Below are 18,621 nucleotides of genomic sequence, written 5' to 3'. Positions count from 1 at the left end.
TGGAGGTTTGGGGCCAGATTCTGGGGATAAGGAGATCATGGGCTGGAGCCTTAGGGAGTGTGATCATAGGTCAGAGGTCGGGGGCCAAATCCTGGGAGAGGGACAGAGCCTTGGAGGGGGTGGGGGGGAGCAGAGCAGAGATTAGGGGCCAGAGCCTGGGAGGAGAGAGATTGGAGGACAGGGTTCAGAGCCTGAATGGAGAGAGATTGTAGCTTGGGATTCGGAGCCTGAGTGGAGAGGGATCAGAGATCGGGAGCTGGGAGAGAGAGATTGGAGGTCGGGCCGGAGAAGGGAGAAGGAAGATTGGAGGTCGGGGGTCAGAGCCTGGTACTTGTAGATGGTACACACTGCAGCCACAGTGCGCCGGTGGTGGAGGGAGTGAATGTTGAAGGTGGTGGATGGAGTGCCAATCAAGCGGGCTGCTTTATCCTGAATGGTGTCGAGCTTCTTGAGTGTTGTTGGAGCTGCACTCATCCAGGCAAGTGGAGAGTATTCCATCACACTCCTGACTTGTGCCTTGTAGATGGTGGAAAGGCTTTGGGGAGTCAGGAGGTGAGACACTCGCCGCAGAATTCCCAGCCTCTGGCCTGCTCTTGTAGCCACAGTATTTATATGGCTGGTCCAGTTCAGTTTCTGATCAATAGTAACCCCCAGCATGTTGATAGTGGGGGATTCAGCGATGGTAATGCCATTGAATGTCAAGGGGAGATGGTTAGAGTCTCGCTTGTTGGAGATGGTCATTGCCTGGCACTTGTGTGGTGCGAATGTTACTTGCCACTTGTCAGCCCAAGTCTGAATGTTGTCCAGGTCTTGCTGCATATGGACACGGACTGCGTCAGTATCTGACGAGTCTCGAATGGTGCTGAACAGTGTGCAATCATCAGCGAACATCCCCACTTCTGACCTTATGATAGAGGGAAGGTCATTGATGAAACAGCTGAAGATGGTTGGGCCTAGGACACTGCCCTGAGGAACTTCTGCAGTGATGTCATGTGATTGAAATGAATGACCTCCAACAACCACAGCCAACTTCCTTTGTGCTAGGTATGATTCCAACCAATGGAGAGTTTTCCCCTTGATTCCCATTGACTTCAGTTTTGCTAGGGCTCCTTGATGCCACACTCGATCAAATGCTGCCTTGATGTCAAGGGCAGTCACTCTCACCTCACCTCTTGAGTTGAATTATCTAGAGCTGCTAATTGCCCAAATCTACTTAAAATATTTTGAAGTCAACCTTTTTGTTAATTACTGTTGTTTTATTGTGAAGTCCCACAGTTTGCCCATGAGCCATTTAGCAACATTTAAGCTTTGGCTGGGTGTGATTTGTAGCCAGCATTACACGCCCTGTTGTCAATTACTATCAGGATAACGATTACTGGATTAAAACAGTCTCAAACCTTTATTAATTCTGTAACTTTCAAGTTTTAATACAGCCATTAAATACTGTTTTATAATGTTCTCTCATACAGCATGATTTGTAATACACTGTCCTTTATATGGCTCCTCACAACAGGGAGAACACATATAAACTCACTGTTAAAAGCATTCTACAACAAAAGAGGCTTCTAGCTAGCTTTCAAACAGTGTTCAAGAAGGAAACATAGAATATAAAACTTCCCAAAAATTAAAGTGATTTTTATTTTCATTCAGGGCATTCCGGGATTTAATGGTTTGCTGGGGCCTCCAGGATCAGCTGGGCCTACTGTAAGTATTCAATTATTTTATGCTCCTTTTAAGTTAAAGGTGCAGTGATCCATAGTGCAATTTCTTTTTCTATAGGCAGGCCACAGATTAGAACCTAAAACCATTAGAAAGTATAGATTGAGAAAAGGCCATCCAGCCCCCGAGACTGCTCCTTTTAACCTACATTTCTCAACCAGAATATGTTGGTACCTTCTCAGTAGCTTGGCACAAGTACGAACTGAATCAGTAGATCAGACAGTAGACAGTTGGCATCCATTGAGTAGGCCAGATGAAGGGCCATTTTGCTCTGTCTCACTGGGAATCTCATCTGATTTCATACGGTATGTTCAGATGTAAAAAGCCCTTTGCTCCATTTGATCTCACAGCCTTAGCCTTACCCTTACAACTGTAACATGCCTCTGTACAGGCAGATTGTAGCTTGGCATAGGCAATGGGACAGTTAACTTGGGTTAAATGTCCATCCAAAGGACAGCCCTTCTGACAATAGTGCAGTTGAGTGCCCGCCTAGATTATGTGCTCAAGTCTTAATATGGGGGAATTAAACCAAAACTACATTCGGATCCAGAGGTGGGAGTGATGCTAACTGAGGCAAGCTAACACTCAGGAACAGTAGCCAGTGACTTAGCAGTTTGACTGACAGATCTCAGACCATATATTAATTAGTAAGTGAGTTAGACTGTCTATGACCATGGGGTCCACCCTCATACAGGGATTTTTCACTCTCCCTCCACTCACTGAGGGAGTTGAATACTCAGATCTTTTTTCAGAGAAAGCGATTATTATGGGAATATACAGGAAACTTTGTGTTATCCGGAGGCTAAATGTCCGGCACGCTCGAGCCACCAGCAAAAATCAGGAGCCATTTTGTTAGTTTTTTTTTTCAACAGTCAGGCTCTGCAAAGTCTCTCAAGCTGTTGCTAAGCTACAGAGACGCTTCCAAGGTACGGCCAACTGTTTAGAAGCTGTTGCTAAGCAACAGTGTTTGTTGCCAGATACGGAGCTGAAAAGCTCCGTATGCTTCAACATTAATGCTGGTTTGTCCAGGCAGTTTTGAGGGAACGGCAACCGCTCGGTCCCGTCGGTGCCGGATAGCACAAAGTTTCCTGTAACTTGTGGAGATGAAAAAGAAGGTGGCAAAATAAATAGAAACTGTTAAGTCTGTGTGTCCCAGTTATGCTTATTATAAATCACTGGACACAGACCACAAGAATAACTTTAACAGGTCTTTACTATTCGGAGGTCAGGGCTGAACTGCCCAGCAAATCCCTACACAACACTTATATACCGGTGTGGTCACCACCGGTATTACAGTATACAGCAGCCAAGAGAAAGTAGTACATCTCTTAAGGTAGTTCTCTTAAGGTGGAACAGGTTACATACACCACAGAAACCACATTTATTTTTGAACCTATGTTAAAATATATTTAGAAATACAGTCAAGTTTGGACAACAGTATTGCTCAGATATCCGTGCCCCCTGTTAATAAAGAACAACTATAAGTGGTTGAAAGAGTATCATCAATCAGTCTTCTATTATAGGGGCCAGAAGGTCCAAGAGGTGGAAACGGAGAACCAGGCCTCAAAGGTGCAGAAGTAAGTTTTTATTCAGCTCTCCTTTTTTATTATTTGAATCAATGCTTACACACAAATGTGCAATATTCTCTATTGTAAAATAGGATAATTTGTTGGTTATGATCATTTTTCTGGAAAATAGTGAATATCTGGTAAGTGACTACAAGGCAGAAATCTAAATTAAATTTAAAGTAAAAATAAAAAGTTGATTTAAAAAAAAAAAAAAAGAATTCTCTCGCTGTCCCAATTTTCCGTCCTGAGGGCGTTGACATATGTTGGGATACAATTCCACAGCTGCCAGCTCCTCCCTGAAAATCATACTTGCCTTCACCTGCGAGTGTTGCTAGGCTATTCAACTGCTGGAGGATGGCATTAGAATCGAGCCCAATCCTAGTATCACCCAACATCCAGATTCCAGCAGGATCACTAAATAGCAAGAGTGACCACCTTGGTTAATTTGCTTTCTCCCTGAACCGAAGGATTGCTATTATGTCCGTGTATAATTGAGACACGGACTGCAGGAGTTGATTATAACAAGTCTTTACTGAATGGAGACAACCTGGAAACTGAAACTACAGAAGCCTGCTAGGGCCTTTTATACAGGGGTGGCCACTGCCGGTACTGCAGTCTGAGACCAGTTATTCCCTTAAAGGTACATACACAACAATTCCTCCCCTTTTAGATAAACAGTACATAACATTCATTTAACAACTAAATAATAACTAATTACAATTACGGTTGCTAGATACATTGGTTGAAGTTAAGCAATTATAAGTTCAGTCTTTGAGGAGGCTTCCTGATTCTGTCTGGATAACGCCTCTTTGGGATATCAGGTTCTTCTGGCAAGGTTGCGTAGGGATCAATGTCGTTGTTTGGTTCGTCTGCTTCCAATATCACCGATTCTGCGGTAGATGCAATTGGTCCTTCGGTTTCATCGCCAGGTGTATCAGATCGTGGTGTGGAGTTGACGTTTTCCAGTGACTCTAGAATCTGGTCAGCATGGCGACTTACAATGCTCTCTCCAACGTCCACGGTATACATTAGAGGTCCTTGCCGTGTACAGATCGTTCCTGGCTGCCATTTCTCTGTGCGGTAGTCCCGGGCCAAAACTGGTTGACCTATCTTAAAACTCCTGGTCGGCCTTTCATTCATATTCTGAAACTGCCTGTTCTCCACATCTCTTCTGACGTTTGGCTTAACCAAATCCAAGCGGCATTGTAGTCTTCGATTGAAGAACATCATGGCTGGAGTTTGGTTGGTAACCGCATGTGTCGCATTCCGGTAGGCAAACAAGAAGTTATCCACCTTGTGTTGTAGGGGTATATCTTCATTACACATTGCCTTGATAGCCTTCTTGAATGTTTGAACAAACCTCTCGGCCAATCCATTAGTAGCTGGATGATATGGGGCGGATGTGTAATGCTTAACGCCATTGTTCTTTAAGAACCTCCGGAACTCTTCAGATACAAACTGTGGTCCATTGTCAGAGCAAATCTGTTCAGGCAGCCCATGCCTGGCGAATATGGTTCGTAAGACTGTGATAGTTTTTTCTGTGGTGGTTGAGGACATTTTTATTACCTCTGGCCACTTTGAATGTGCATCCACCGCAATTAAAAACATCGAGTCCATAAAGGGACCAGCAAAATCAATGTGCACCCTTTGCCATGGAGATGAGGGCCACTCCCATGGATGTAGAGGGGCTTGTGGTGGGGCGTTTTGGACCTTCTGGCATCCTGTACAGCTCTTGGTCATCTCTTCGATTTCTCTATCGAATCCCGGCCACCACACAAACGCTCTGGCTAAGTTCTTCATTTTTACCCCTCCCAGATGACCCTCATGAATTACTACTCTGGATCCACACATCAAGGTTCCTCTGCACACTGACAGCTGTTCTCTTCTCGGCGAGAATGCTGGCAGCAGTGGTTCGCCATGTGCTGGCCATCCCTTCACCGTTAAATCATAGACCCAGGAGAGTGTCGGGTCATTTCTTGTTTCCTTTTCTATGTTTGCATTCGTCACAGGGAGACATTCGACTATAGTCGAGTGGAATAACTCCACTGGATCCACTGCCAGTTCTTCTTCCACTGTCGGCAACGGTAGGCGCGACAATCCATCAGCATTCCCATGCTGTTTAGTTCCTTTGTACTCGATGTCATATTGGTGTGCCCCTAGGAAAAGGGACCACCTCTGTCGCCGTTGTGCCGTCATTATCGGTACGCCCTTCTGAGGGTTGAAAATGGAGATGAGAGGTTGATGATCAGTTAGTAGAGTAAATTTCTGACCGTGCAGGTAGTGATTGAACTTCTTCACCCCCCACACCAGGCTGAGGGCCTCTCTGTCAATCTGGGCGTAGTTACGCTCGGCTGAAGTTAACGAGCGTGACGCAAAAGCTATCGGCCTCTCTGAACCATCAAGGAATTTATGTGACAGTACCGCCCCAATGCCGTAGGGAGACGCATCACACGCCAGTCTCATTGGTAGTGATGGGTTGCAGTGAGCCAATACTTCTCTTGAAGTGATTAGGTCCTTACTCTTCTGAAAGGCCCGCTTACATTCATCGCTCCATTTCCATGCTACTCCCGTTCGTAGTAGGGCGTTCAGTGGATGCAGAATTGTGGACAAATTCGGCAAAAACTTATGGTAGTAATTCACCAATCCGAGGAATGACCTCAGTTGCGACACATTTTCAGGCGCTGAAGCCTTAACTACCGCTTCAATTTTGTCAGGGGACTTACGTAACCCCTCTTCATCAATCACGTGGCCACAATACGATATCTGTTTCTTAAAAAACTCGCACTTGGGGCGATTGGCTCGTAGCCCATGTTCACGTCGTCTAGTAAGCACCTGCTCTAGGTTGGCAAGGTGTTCACTGTCATCTTCACCTGTCACTAGGATGTCGTCTAAGTAACACTGAGTCCCCGGAATCCCTTGCAGGACTTGTTCCATCACTCTTTGCCATATAGCTGGAGCTGATGCTACTCCGAATACCAGTCGATTATACTGGTAAAGACCTTTGTGAGTGTTTATCGTGAGATACTTCCTGGAGGATTCTTCAACCTCCATCTGCAAATATGCTTGTGCTAGGTCAATTTTTGTAAAACGCTTCCCTCCAGATAGTGAGGCGAAGATATCTTCTATCCTTGGAAGAGGATATTGTACTGTGTGAAGGACTGGGTTCACTGTCACCTTGAAGTCCCCACAGATGCGAACCTTCCTTGGCTCCTCAGACTTATTGTTTAACGTTTTCTTCATGACAGGAATGATGGGTGTCGCCCACTCGCTCCAGTCTACCTTAGATAACATGCCTGCATTCTCCAGATTCTCCAGCTCTGCCTCGACGGCTGGGCGAATTGCATATGGTACCGGTCTTGCTTTGAAAAACTTGGGAATTGCATTCTCTTCTATTTTTATCGAGGCGGTTATGCCTTTAAGAGTGCCCAGTTCTTGTTGAAATACCTCTTTGGCGTCAGTTAAGATTGTTGACAATCGTCCAGGAGTGACGTCGTCATCCTTTTTACCAGCCACCGTCAGTGCCTGAATGGAGTGCCAGTCTAAACTTATCTTTCTGATCCATTCACGTCCCAATAACAGTGGTCCACCATCTTGCAGAATGTAGAGATACAATTTCCATATTTTCTTGCCGTTGTATTCGACGGGCACCCTTATTTTTCCTCTGGGGTATACTTTTTGCCCCGTATACGTACTCAAGACAATGGATGTCTCTCTCAAGGGTATGTGTGAGAATAGCCGCTCGTAGTCTTGTCGATTGATGACGGTTAGCGCTGATCCTGTATCCAATTCCATTTTGACTTGGGACCCTGCTATCGTGAGGGTGACCCAAATGGTTCGGAGATCCTCTTTTGCGATTACGTTGTGAAGTTTGAGACAGCTTAGTCTCTTGTTCCCGGATTCACTATCGCTCATCTGGTCTTCGGAACTACTGTCCGTCATCTTTTGTATTTTCCTGTACGGTTCCTTAGTAGCCTTTTTGTTGTCGTTGGTCTTCTTCCCAGACCTGCAAACTCGTGCAATGTGTCCCATCTTTCCGCATTGCCTGCATATTTTGTCCTTGGACCAGCAGTCCTTCTGGTCATGGTTTGTTCTGCCGCAGCGATAACATTTTGCAAATCCCCGTGTCATTTCGTGGGTGCCGTATTCCTGTGGCTTTTGTTGTATTTCCGCAGCTCCCCTTGCTGCTGCTTCGTACGATACTGCCACGCTGAAAGCCTTTTCTAGCGTCAGCTCTTTCTCTGAGAGTAACCTCTTCTGGGTTCCTTCACTCAGGAGTCCACAGACAAATTTGTCCCGTAAGGTATCTGCCAGTCCTGCTCCGAACTGGCAGTGCTTTGATAGCTTGCGTAGTTCCGTAAGGTAATCAGCATTGCTCTCATTTTTATGCTGATTTCTCCTGTGGAATTTAAATCTTTCTGCTATCAGCAGCGGTGTAGGATTTAGGTGTTCCTGTAGGATAGCAACAATTTCGTTAAAACTCTTCGCCTTCGGTTTGGCTGGAGTAATCAGGTCCCGCAATAGGCCGTACGTTCTTGCGCCCATTAAATTTAGCAATACCGATGCCTTTTTCTCATCGGCTATTTCGTTTGCCTCGCAATATACCTCGACTCTTTCCACATACGTGGTCCAGTCTTCTATTGCATTATCGAAGGCAGTGATATCGCCAGTCTTTGGCATCTTGAAAATCTAAGATGGCACCTCCCGCGCTTTGCCTTCGTCCCCGATGGATCAAAATGGCGCCTCCCGTGCTTTTCCTTCTTCCCCGCCGAGTTAAGATGGCGCCTCCCGCGCTTTCCCGCCGCTGCCGCTGCTGCCAACGCTGTTGCTGGCGATTATATTTATTTTACTATCCTGTAATGGCGACGCCCTATGGTCTTCGCGCCGCCCCGATCGCTGCTGCCAACGCCGCTCTCCGCGGTATTTTTATTTTTCTATCGCGCTTCAATATTTGCTCCGTTAATTGAAGAACCGTTCCCGTCGTGGAGCGGACCCTCTGGGACACTTCCCTCCCTCCTCTTAGGTCTGAACGCTGCCCGGCTTCGAAGCACCGGCCGTGCCCTGTGTGCTCCACCCTCTCTCTCTCTCTTTGCTTCCCGACTCGCTGCCTGGCCCCGTTGCAGAGCCACCCGATCGAGCTCTAGCCCGCTGCAGCCCAGGAAGGATCAGTGCACTACCTGCCACCAGCCCGATTAGCTGGGAAACCACAGACTGGAGAACCAAGCCTGGCTCTCGACTGTCTCTCCTGCACTTTTCAATTCGATGATTTGGAGGGCGGTTGCCCACGGTTGACGCCCGTTTCTCGAGTTTCTTTGGATTATTTTTGTTTTTTTCTTCTGGCTTCAACCTTCAATAACGTTGTCTGAGGTGCTGCCGAGTTGCAGGTAAGTTCGTTTCTTACTCGTCGCCAGTATTATGTCCGTGTATAATTGAGACACAGACTGCAGGAGTTGATTATAACAAGTCTTTACTGAATGGAGACAACCTGGAAACTGAAACTACAGAAGCCTGCTAGGGCCTTTTATACAGGGGTGGTCACTGCCGGTACTGCAGTCTGAGACCAGTTATTCCCTTAAAGGTACATACACAACAATTGCGATCAGCATGAGGACTCCCACTGCTGTCTGGCGGAAAAGAGCTAACTTGGCACAGCCCAGGTTCAAATTGGCACTTCAAAAATAAAGCAGAACATAAAAAAAGAATAAAGACCATAAACTCCAAAGATAGCTACACGTTTGTGTGCACTGAATCCTTTTTGCAGTTATTATTTGTTTTCTAGGGTTCAGAGGGGCCTCGAGGGCCATACGGTACTCCCGGATCTAAAGGCGAACCTGTAAGTATTTAACATTGTCGGGCTAACTTTGTAATGACTATCATATTATTTTATGAAAATAATATATAATTTTCTCCCTCCCTCTTTTCCTGAACGTGCCCCAACTCCCCTCCCCTTACTGGGATAGAGTTGCACACGCAGTGGTTGGCTGGGTGCCCAAGCAGCCATTATTCACATGTGAACTATGACAGAGCTATCTGACTGTGGAGGATATTGCAGCTGGGCCCTATTCTGTCCTCACTGCATGCACACTACCAGCAGGGGGAGATGGTGATCAAAAATAGGAACCAAGGCTGTTGTTTCCTTCTCTGATTCACGGGCACTGTGACCAATTTTGGAATCCATCCCCTAGTAGGCGTTAATTATTTCTGCACATACCAGGGTGGCTCAAAGCTTGGGCCTCCCTGGTCTACATAACACAGAGATAGAGGCTTTGACCCTGAAACTTTGGCGAGAGATTGGTGTAAATGGCGGTTTTGAGATATTTATTCAATTTCTTGGGGGGAGGTTCCACCAACAACCCTCTGCGTGATTTCCAGGTGTTTACCTCTTAGACAGCAGTTGAGGCTGCAGAAAAGTAATATCTAATTTGGAAAAACGCAACATTGATGAGTTGTGCTGCGGAGAGGCAGTCACAGACTTGGGGCTGGATTTTTCTCTAGCTTGGATTAGCGGCCAGAACAGGATTGAGGACGGATTTCCGCCTGCTACACCAATCCTTCCTGGGTCAGGGCTCATTAATTAGGCTCCGAGTGGATTACCTCACAACACACAGTCTGCCGCTCCTACCAAAGGAAACAAGGTGGCACTCAACACCTCAATGAGGAGCTGCCTGCTTTAAAGTGGGCAGATGTGCCCTGAAGAATTTTTTAACAAGGCAACGAAAGGGCTCTGAGTGAGCAACAGTCTCTTCAGGAAACAGTATGGGGGCTGAAGAGATGGAACGGTGGACACTACTAGGCCCTCTCCTTCCAAAGAGAAGGCTTGAAGCCTCTGTTTCAGGGTACACTGCCACCCCTCTCCTGGTGGTTGATTGTGTCAGTTGCAGTAAGGAAGGAAATCACCTAAATAATGGTACGGTAGCATAGTGGTTATGTTACTGGACTAGTAATCTGGAGATGCGAGTTCAAATAATCCTTCCATAGCAGCTGGGGAATTTAAATTCAGTTAATTAAATAAATCTGGAATTAAAAAGCTAGTGTCAGTAATGGTGACTATGAAACTACCAGATTGTCATAAAAACCCAATTGGTTCACTAATGCCCTCCTAGGGGAAAAAAATCTGCTGTCCTTACCTGGTCTGGCCTACTTGTGACTCCAGACCCCCAATGTGATTAACTCTTAACTGCCCTCTGAAATGGCCTAGCAAGCCACTCAATTGTCAAGAATTAATTAATGACCTCATAGTGAAGGCACCCCTAGGCAGCAACGATCATAATATGATTGAATTTTACATTCAGTTTGAGAGAGAGAGAAGAGTGGGTCCAAGACTAGTTTTTTAAACTTTAATAAGGGCAATTATGTGGGCATGAAAGCAGAGCTAGCTAATGTGAACTGGCAAATTAGGTTAAGGGATAGGTCAATAGAGTTGCAGTGGCAGATATTTAAGGGGATATTTCAAAATACACAGAATATATACATTCCAACAAGAAAGAAAAATTCCAAGGGGTGGACCCACCATCCGTGATTAACTAAAAAAGTTAAAGATAGTATTAAACTTAAAGAAAAAGCATATAATTGCGCAAAGATGGGTGGCAGGTCAGAAGATTGGACAGAATATAAAAAACAGCAAAGAATGACTAAAAGATTAATAAGGAGAGAAAAATTAGAATATGAGAGAAAGCTAGCTAGAAATATAAAAACAGTAAGAGTTTCTATAGATATTTAAAAAAGGAAAGAGTTAACAAAGTGAGTGTTGGTCCTATAGAAAGTGAGTCTGGGGAATTAATAATGGAAAATAAGGAGATGGCTGTTGAATTGAACAGGTATTTTGCATCGGTCTTCACTATAGAGGATACAAGTAACAACCCAGAAATAGCTGTGAATCAGGAAATGGAAGGGAGGGAGGAATTCAAGAAAATTACAATCACCAGGGAAGTGGTACTGAGCAAATTGTTGGAGCTGCGGGCTGACAAGTCCTCAGGTCCTGATGGACTTCATCCGAGGGCCTTAAAAGAAGTGGCTAGTGAGATAGTTGAGGCATTGTTTTTAATTTTCCAAAATTTCCTAGATTTGGGGAAGGTTCCATTAGATTGGAAAATAGCGAATGTAACTCCTTTATTCATAAGGTGAGGGAGACAGAAGCAGGAAACTACAGGCCAGTTAGCTTAACATCTGTCATAGGGAAGATGTTAGAATCTATTATTAAAGATGTTGTAGAAGGGCCTTTTGAAAAGTTCAAAGTAATCAGGCAGAGTCAACATGGTTTTGTGCAAGGGAAATCATGTTTAACCAAATTATTGGAGTTCTTTGAGGAAGTAACATGTGCTATGGATAAAGGGGAACCGGTGGATGTACTGTACTTAGATTTCCAGAAGGCATTTGATAAGGTGCCACATCAAAGGTATTGCGGAAAATAAAAGCTCATGGTGTAGAGGGTAACATATTGGCATGGATAGAAGATTGGCTAGCTAACAGGAAACAGAGAGTAGGCATAAATGGGTCATTTTCTGATTGGCAAGATGTAACGAGTGGTGTGTCATAGGGGTCAGTGCTGGGGCCTCAACTTTTTACAATTTATATAAATGACTTGGATGAAGGGACCGAAGGTATGGTTGCTAAATTTGCTGATGACACAAAGATAGGTAGGAAAGTAAATTCCTCCGGGTGCTCCGGTTTCCTCCCACAGTCCAAAGATGTGCAGGTTAGGTTGATTGGCTATGATAAATTGACCCTTAGTGTTAGGGGGATTAAAATGTGTGGGGTTACGGAGATAGGGTGGGATATGTGTTGGTGTAGGGGTTACGGGGATCGGGTGGGATATGTGTCGGTGCAGGCTCGATGGGCCGAAATGGCCTCTATCTGCACTGTGGGGTTTCTGTGATTCTGTGTGACATAAGGAGGCTACAAAGGGATATAGATAGGTTAAGTAAGTGGGCAAAGATCTGGCAAATGGAGTATAATGTGGGAAAATGTGAAGTTGTCCATTCTGGCAGGAAGAATAAAAAAGAAGCATATTATCTAAATGGTGAGAGATTGCAGAGCTCTGAGATGCAGAGGGATCTGGGTGTCCTAGTGCATGAATCGCAAAAGGTTACTATGTAGGTACAGCACATAATTAGCAAAGCTAATAGAATGTTATCATTTATTGTGAGGGGAATACAAAAGTAGGGAGGTTATGCTTCAGTTATACAGGGCATTGGTGAGACCACATCTGGAGTACTGTGTACAGTATTGGTCTCCTTATTTAAGGAAGGATATAAATGCATTGGAAGCAGTTCAGAGAAGGTTTACTAGGCTAATACCTGGAATGGGCGGGTTGTCTTATGAGGAAAGGTTGGACAGGCTGGGCTTGTATCCGCTGGAGTTTAGAAGTATAAGATGTGACTTGATTGAAACATATAAGATCCTGAGGGGTCTGGACAGGGTGGATGTGGAGAGGATGTTTCCTCTTGTGGGAGAATCTAGAACTAGGGGTCACTGTTTAAAAATAAGGGGTCGCCCATTTAAGACACAGACGAGGAAAAAAAAATTTCTGAGTCGTGAGTCTTTGGAACTCTCTTCCTCAGAGGGCGGTGGCAGCAGTCTTTGAATATTTTTAAGGCAGAGGTAGATAGATTGTTGGTCAGCAAGGGGGTGAAAAGTTATCGGGGGTAGGCAGGAATGTGGAGTAATCAGATCAGCCATGATCGTATTGAATGGCGGAGCAGGCTCGAAGGGCTGAGTGGCCTACTCCTGCTCCTAATTCGTATGTTTGCATGTATGTTCGTAAGAAGGTAGCTGACCTCCTTCTCGAGGGCAATTAGCAATGGGCAATAAATGCTGGCCTTGTCAGAGAGGCCCACATCCTGTCAACGAATTAAAAAAAAAAAAATCCTGGGTAATCAACCCCACGTCTCTGCTCCATTTACATGCAGTAAAGCAGGCGAGGGGAAGCTGGCTGGAATAGGAAAAGTGGCATTGTTGAGAGCTCTAACATCAAATTAAAGTTAAGTACAGAATAACAGCTAGATTGGCAGTGTACCTGTGTCGTGTCCAGTATATTGGTTAAAAAGACAGCTTCTTGCTGACAGGCGTGCAGTATTCACTTTTTAAAAATTGTTTTCAGGAGGTGGGTGATATTGGCAAGGCCACATTCATTACCAATTTTTAGTGACTTGCTAGGCCATGTCAGCAGGCATTAATAGTGTGGGAAGATGAGTAGGCCAGACCAGGTAGGCATTTGGAAATTGCCTTCCCTGAAGGACATTAGTGAACCAGTTGTTTTTATCTGGTAATAGTCCAGAAATTAGTAGTTTGAATTGGACCTCTAGGTTTCTAATCCCTACGCTAAAATACCTCCATGAATGACATATTAGTCCACCATTTGCATCATTGCTGTGTCCTCAACTAAATGCCAACTGAGCCACTTTATAACTTGTTTGTTTAAAATTGGGAAAGAGGTGGAAATGTGAGGTGATAGTGGGTCACTAGGAGCTGATCCCATGAGGGCCGTGATGTAGGGTCGCATGTGAGTGTGCTGCATCATGGAGTGGCAGGAAGGGGTTTTACAAAATTTTACTAAATAATGTGCTCTGCATTTCAGTGGTGCATTGGCATCCACCAGAAGCCTGGTACCCAATAGGATATAAATTAATTGCAAATAAAACAACAGTGTAGGGCTCCCCTGATGGCTCAGCGAGTTTGCCCATTTAGTAAAAGCAAAATACTGCGGATGCTGGAAATCTGAAATAAAAACAGAAAATGCTGGAAATACTCAGCAGGTCAGGCAGCATCTGCGGAGAGAGAAACCGAGTTAACGTTTCAGGTCGATGACCCTTCGTTCTGAAACGTTAACTCTGTTTCTCTTTCCGCAGATGCTGCCTGACCTGAGTATTTCCAGCATTTTCTGTTTTTATTGCCCATTCAGTAGCTAACCAGGAAGGTCCTAGGTTCGATTCCAACTCGGTGTTGAGTTAGCTGACCTCAGCTAGGCCAATCTTTGTGGTGTCGCACTGGGTCTTGCAATGGAGGTGAAAATCCTCCAGGGTTCTTGCTCCAGATTGCTATCCTGTGGCTTTTGCTACGAAGCGGGCGTGTGTACAGGACAGGTCAGGACAGGATAAGGCTTGGCTGCGATGCCCCCCCACAGATCAAATATTCTGCTGACACTCCCCATCAAGGTCCACACATGAATATTGGGCACTGGGGCAAGTGTCTGTGGAACTGCAACCTGAGAAGGAGTCACCGGCTTCAGAAGAGAGACATTTTCAAAAGAAAAAAGAAACAATAGACGGTGGAGCCACAATTTACTTTCATTTGTTGTTCGTATTTTAGGGTGTTACTGGGCATCCTGGACGGGATGGGAATGTTGGAGCTGAAGGCACAAAGGTAACAACAAGAATTCTGTTGATGCTACACTTGGTTGCTAAATTGACAATAGCTCTGCTACACAAATACATTTTTAATGGGCCATCATTTGTTGTCAAAATAACAGTGAGGCTAATGGCACTCTCCGTTATTTATGCCCAACTTCAAATGCGGTCAGATGTGTGGCGAAATGCGGAAATCAAAAGTGGTCATTCGTTTTTCAAAAACGGCATCTCGCCGCCTGGCTCACCATTTAAATGCATTGAACACTGTGAAGTTGCTGCATTTGTGAGGTAGATACGAACTAAACTCGCCACAGAAGGTTAGGTCTTATCTCTTTCAGTCTAAGTACCCTTTTAATGACGTGATAAGTGTTAACTACTGCCAAACAACCTCGCTGGCACTGAAAATTAATTATTACAAGCATGGATTTAAAAAAAAACATTTGAGATTTTTTAAAATGTAAAATTTAAAATTAGAATTTTTTTAACTTTTCTGTTCTGTCTCATTTCTTTCTCTCTCTTAATCTAATTGTCCTTTCCGTCTATTCAATTCTCTTTCTGTACCTGATTTGACATTGAATTCACCCTCTCTAATTTATGCGATAGCAAAATACTGCGGATGCTGGAAATCCGAAATAACAACAGAAAATGCTGGAGAAACTCAGCAGGCCAGGCAACATCCGTGGAGAGCGAACGTTGACTCTATTTCTCTCTCCACGGATGTTGCCGGGCCTGCTGAGTTTTCCAGCATTTTCTGTTGTTTTTTCTCTCTAATTTATACTTCCTTCTCAGTCCTTGTGCTGTTAATTTCACAATCCTTCAACCTGATTGGTTAAGGAGATACACAGTTGTACCTGTTCACTCAAGTCTCAGATGCCCGGTTTCACTCACTGCGACATTATCAGCTCGCACTTTCAGCAACTTGCGGCGCAAGGTATCTCATGATTTAACGGGCAAGGGCAAGTCTAACTAATGGTGGACGCCATTCATTGCCCTGCTACAGCAAATTATGGCCTATTATTTAAAGGGAAACAGCAAATGCTTGCAGAGTGCTGAAGGACACAGACTGGAAGTAAACTCCTCCTTACTGTCAATATTAGTGGTGAAACTCCTTGGCAGGCCTTCCAATAACTCTTACAGCAGTTTGTGTGATGCTAGTAACTTTCTTTACATGGCTGGGTCCCTGTAGTCATCACCTGTATTTTCCTGAGCAGAGCTGAGACAGAACCTCGCCCTTCGGTGAGCTGTCTCTTGTGCTGTTCCTGCTACCAGTACCCGCTGTTGATCACTGGTTCTCTGTGATTTGCCACGTGCACACCGCTCAAACTCACTACCTAAGCCACGTGGAGTGCCAATGTCTGAGGTGGTGCTGGCACTTGCCTCCAGAATTGTGCAGTACCCCCCCCCCCCCCCCCCCCACAACCTGCCACGCCGCCCCTCCCCCACCTTGGGTAGATGATCTCAATGTAAAAAGGGTCAAGCCTGTTGGGTAATGGCCATTAACTGCTCCTACAAATACTTATGCTCTTATGTCTTTAATATAGGGTGATGCTGGATTACCAGGCCGAATGGGGGAAACTGGGGCTCCGGGTTTACCTGTAAGTATTTATACTGTGACAAAAAAAATTACTTGGATGAATGATTTATTTCCTTTGCTTATATCAGTTTGAAATTGTCAAGCTGATTGAGCATTCTCGGCTCTAAGCCAGAAAGCCATGGATTCAAGTCCCACCACTGGACCTGAACCTATAATATCTAGGTTGACATTCTAGTGCAATACTGGAGGTACCTTTCTTCAGATGAGATGTTAAGCTGAGGTCCCATCTTCCCATTCCTGTGGTTCAGCTGGACATTAAGGATCCCGTGGCACTATTTTGAAAAGGAGCAGCGAGTTCTCCCAGCACCCTAGCCACTATTTGTTCCTCAACTAAAACTACCAAAATGTTCACTGGCCATTTATCCTATTGCTGTTCGTGGTATTTTGCTGCATATAAATTGGCTGTTAAAACCTAAAACCAGTGACAACATTTCCAAAGTAATTCATTGTGTGAAGCATTTTTATGATACTTCTGAGAGACATGATAAAGTGTAAGTTGCTCTTTACTAAAATTTGAGGGAAAAAACAGCATAATTACAATCAGTGACTAGTGTTGTGAATGTTTCTGATTCACTAACCGGTGCTGTGAGCTGAAGTTTTTTTTAAAACACTTGTAGGAAATTTAAATGCAGCTTTCTGCACGTTTGAATTTCCTGCCTAAAATGTGAGCATTAATAGATACTTCCACAGATCACAGGACTTAAAGGTAAGTAATGAATGTTGGCAGTACTGTGACTGTTCACAATACCAGGCTATTGATTACAGGAGGTGACAATAGACTTGTAATTAAACCAGTGGGAGAAAATGTGTAATATCTTTTTTTTTTTTTAAGGGATTGCATGGATCACCAGGACAGAAAGGACCAATTGGGGAAAAGGTAATCTATTTTTTTAATAAATATTTGAGAAATAAAGTAAAGGTTGCTGTACTACAAACTCCCAGAGCTTTGGGATCCTGAGATCAACAAAATAAAATTAAAAGTTGCTGGAACTACACAACAGGTCCATCAGCATCTCTAAAAAGAAAATACAAGTTAATGCTTTGTTTGAGTCCTTAGTCTGCTGAAGAGTATATATCTAGAATATACCCAGAACATCAGCCTACCTTTGCTCCTTCAAGAAATTGACTGAGCCGCTGTGTATTTCCAGCATTTTCTGTTTTTATTTCAGATTTGCTGCATTTTTAGGTGTTCTTTTGTTTTATTTACAATGAGAAACAATGAATTCAGAGTAGGAGACAGTGTGATGAGTCTCGCTTCCAATATAATGATGATGCGGGGAGGTTCAATGTGTAGGACAGCGTACTTGCAGTTTCAGAGGGGCAAGTTCGGAGAAGCAATGATCAGAATGTTATTGAGAAAATAGACCAGAACGGTTGTGACAGAGACAGAGGTTGGAAGCTCGAAGTGAGAAAGCAGTCACCTACCAGACAAAATGTTTTCTTATGTCCATTTGAGGATAGGATAGAGAAAAAGCAAGAGAGAGAGAAAGAGAGCGAGAGAAAATGGCATCAGAAAAGCTGCCCCATATTAGGAAGCAGTATTAAAGTCTCGGATGGACGTTACAGAGAGTTGTAAATTGTTGTTAGTAATTGATATTAATGATAGTGAGCTTTGTGGAGACAACTTTAGCAGTAAAGAGATGTCAGCATTTCATTTGAGATCAGAGGAGGGCATATGTAAAACACCATGTGCAAAACCTATTGTTTCTGGCTGAACTCTCCTGAATAAAAGAGTTCAGCTTGTTTCCTCCACATGTCAAAAAGCCACACAGCAACTGAATTTGAAAGTAGTCGGCGGATCGTGTTCTGTTCCAGTTCCTGTGGGGCTGCTGTGGTGTCTCATTTATGCAGGTTTCTGAATTTTAGTTCTGCTGTTATCAATTTGTAATTAGTTTTGTTTGAATCAGCATGCTCCTCTATGATTTGTTTAAACTTATGTTATAGTAAGTGAAGTTTAATGTGAGAAAATCAAAGGCACAAATGCTAGAAATCTGAAATAAAAGCTGAAACTGTTAGAGCTGCATAGCAAGTGTAAGCTTTTTATTTCAACTGGCATTAAATTGACAGCAAGACCAATTCTTTTGAAACAATTTGGAATAAGTTTATTAAACACACACACTCATGCAAGTTTATTAAACACACACACTCATGCACATCAAAACAATAGCCTACTGGTATTTATGGACTCTACTCGATTACAACACATGGTAATTTACACAGACTGGTACCTCCCTGAGTCAAGCTTTTTTCCTTGCTCCTTGGTCTGGTCTATAGAGGGAGGGCTTCTTGTTCTTCTGCGTGGTCGTCCAGAGAGAGAGAGAGCCTTTGGGTTCCTTGTTTTATATCTTTTTATGCCCATTGTCTATTGCTAAGACCCCAGGACTGGGTCTTAGATTCA

At 44.1% G+C, this 18,621-nt stretch overlaps 1 protein-coding gene across 2 annotated transcripts in view; it reads left to right on the top strand.

The window, feature by feature from the left end:
• The window catches only part of col9a1c (collagen, type IX, alpha 1c), a 181,323-nt gene that overhangs the window by 110,881 nt on the left and 51,821 nt on the right, over positions 1-18,621 (top strand). For both annotated transcript variants that reach the window (XM_085992462.1, XM_085992461.1), the window contains exons 20-25: positions 1,651-1,704; positions 3,243-3,296; positions 9,064-9,117; positions 14,592-14,645; positions 16,171-16,224; positions 17,056-17,100. In XM_085992462.1, coding sequence (XP_085848588.1) covers positions 1,651-1,704; positions 3,243-3,296; positions 9,064-9,117; positions 14,592-14,645; positions 16,171-16,224; positions 17,056-17,100 — 315 coding nt within the window. The remainder of the gene's footprint in view (positions 1-1,650; positions 1,705-3,242; positions 3,297-9,063; positions 9,118-14,591; positions 14,646-16,170; positions 16,225-17,055; positions 17,101-18,621) is intronic.

Source organism: Somniosus microcephalus, chromosome 7 (genome assembly GCF_052327205.1).
Source record: "Somniosus microcephalus isolate GS21.2 chromosome 7, FLI_Smic_1.0, whole genome shotgun sequence".
In the NCBI taxonomy this organism is placed as follows: domain Eukaryota; kingdom Metazoa; phylum Chordata; class Chondrichthyes; order Squaliformes; family Somniosidae; genus Somniosus; species Somniosus microcephalus.
This window is presented reverse-complemented; position numbering and strand designations above follow the sequence as displayed.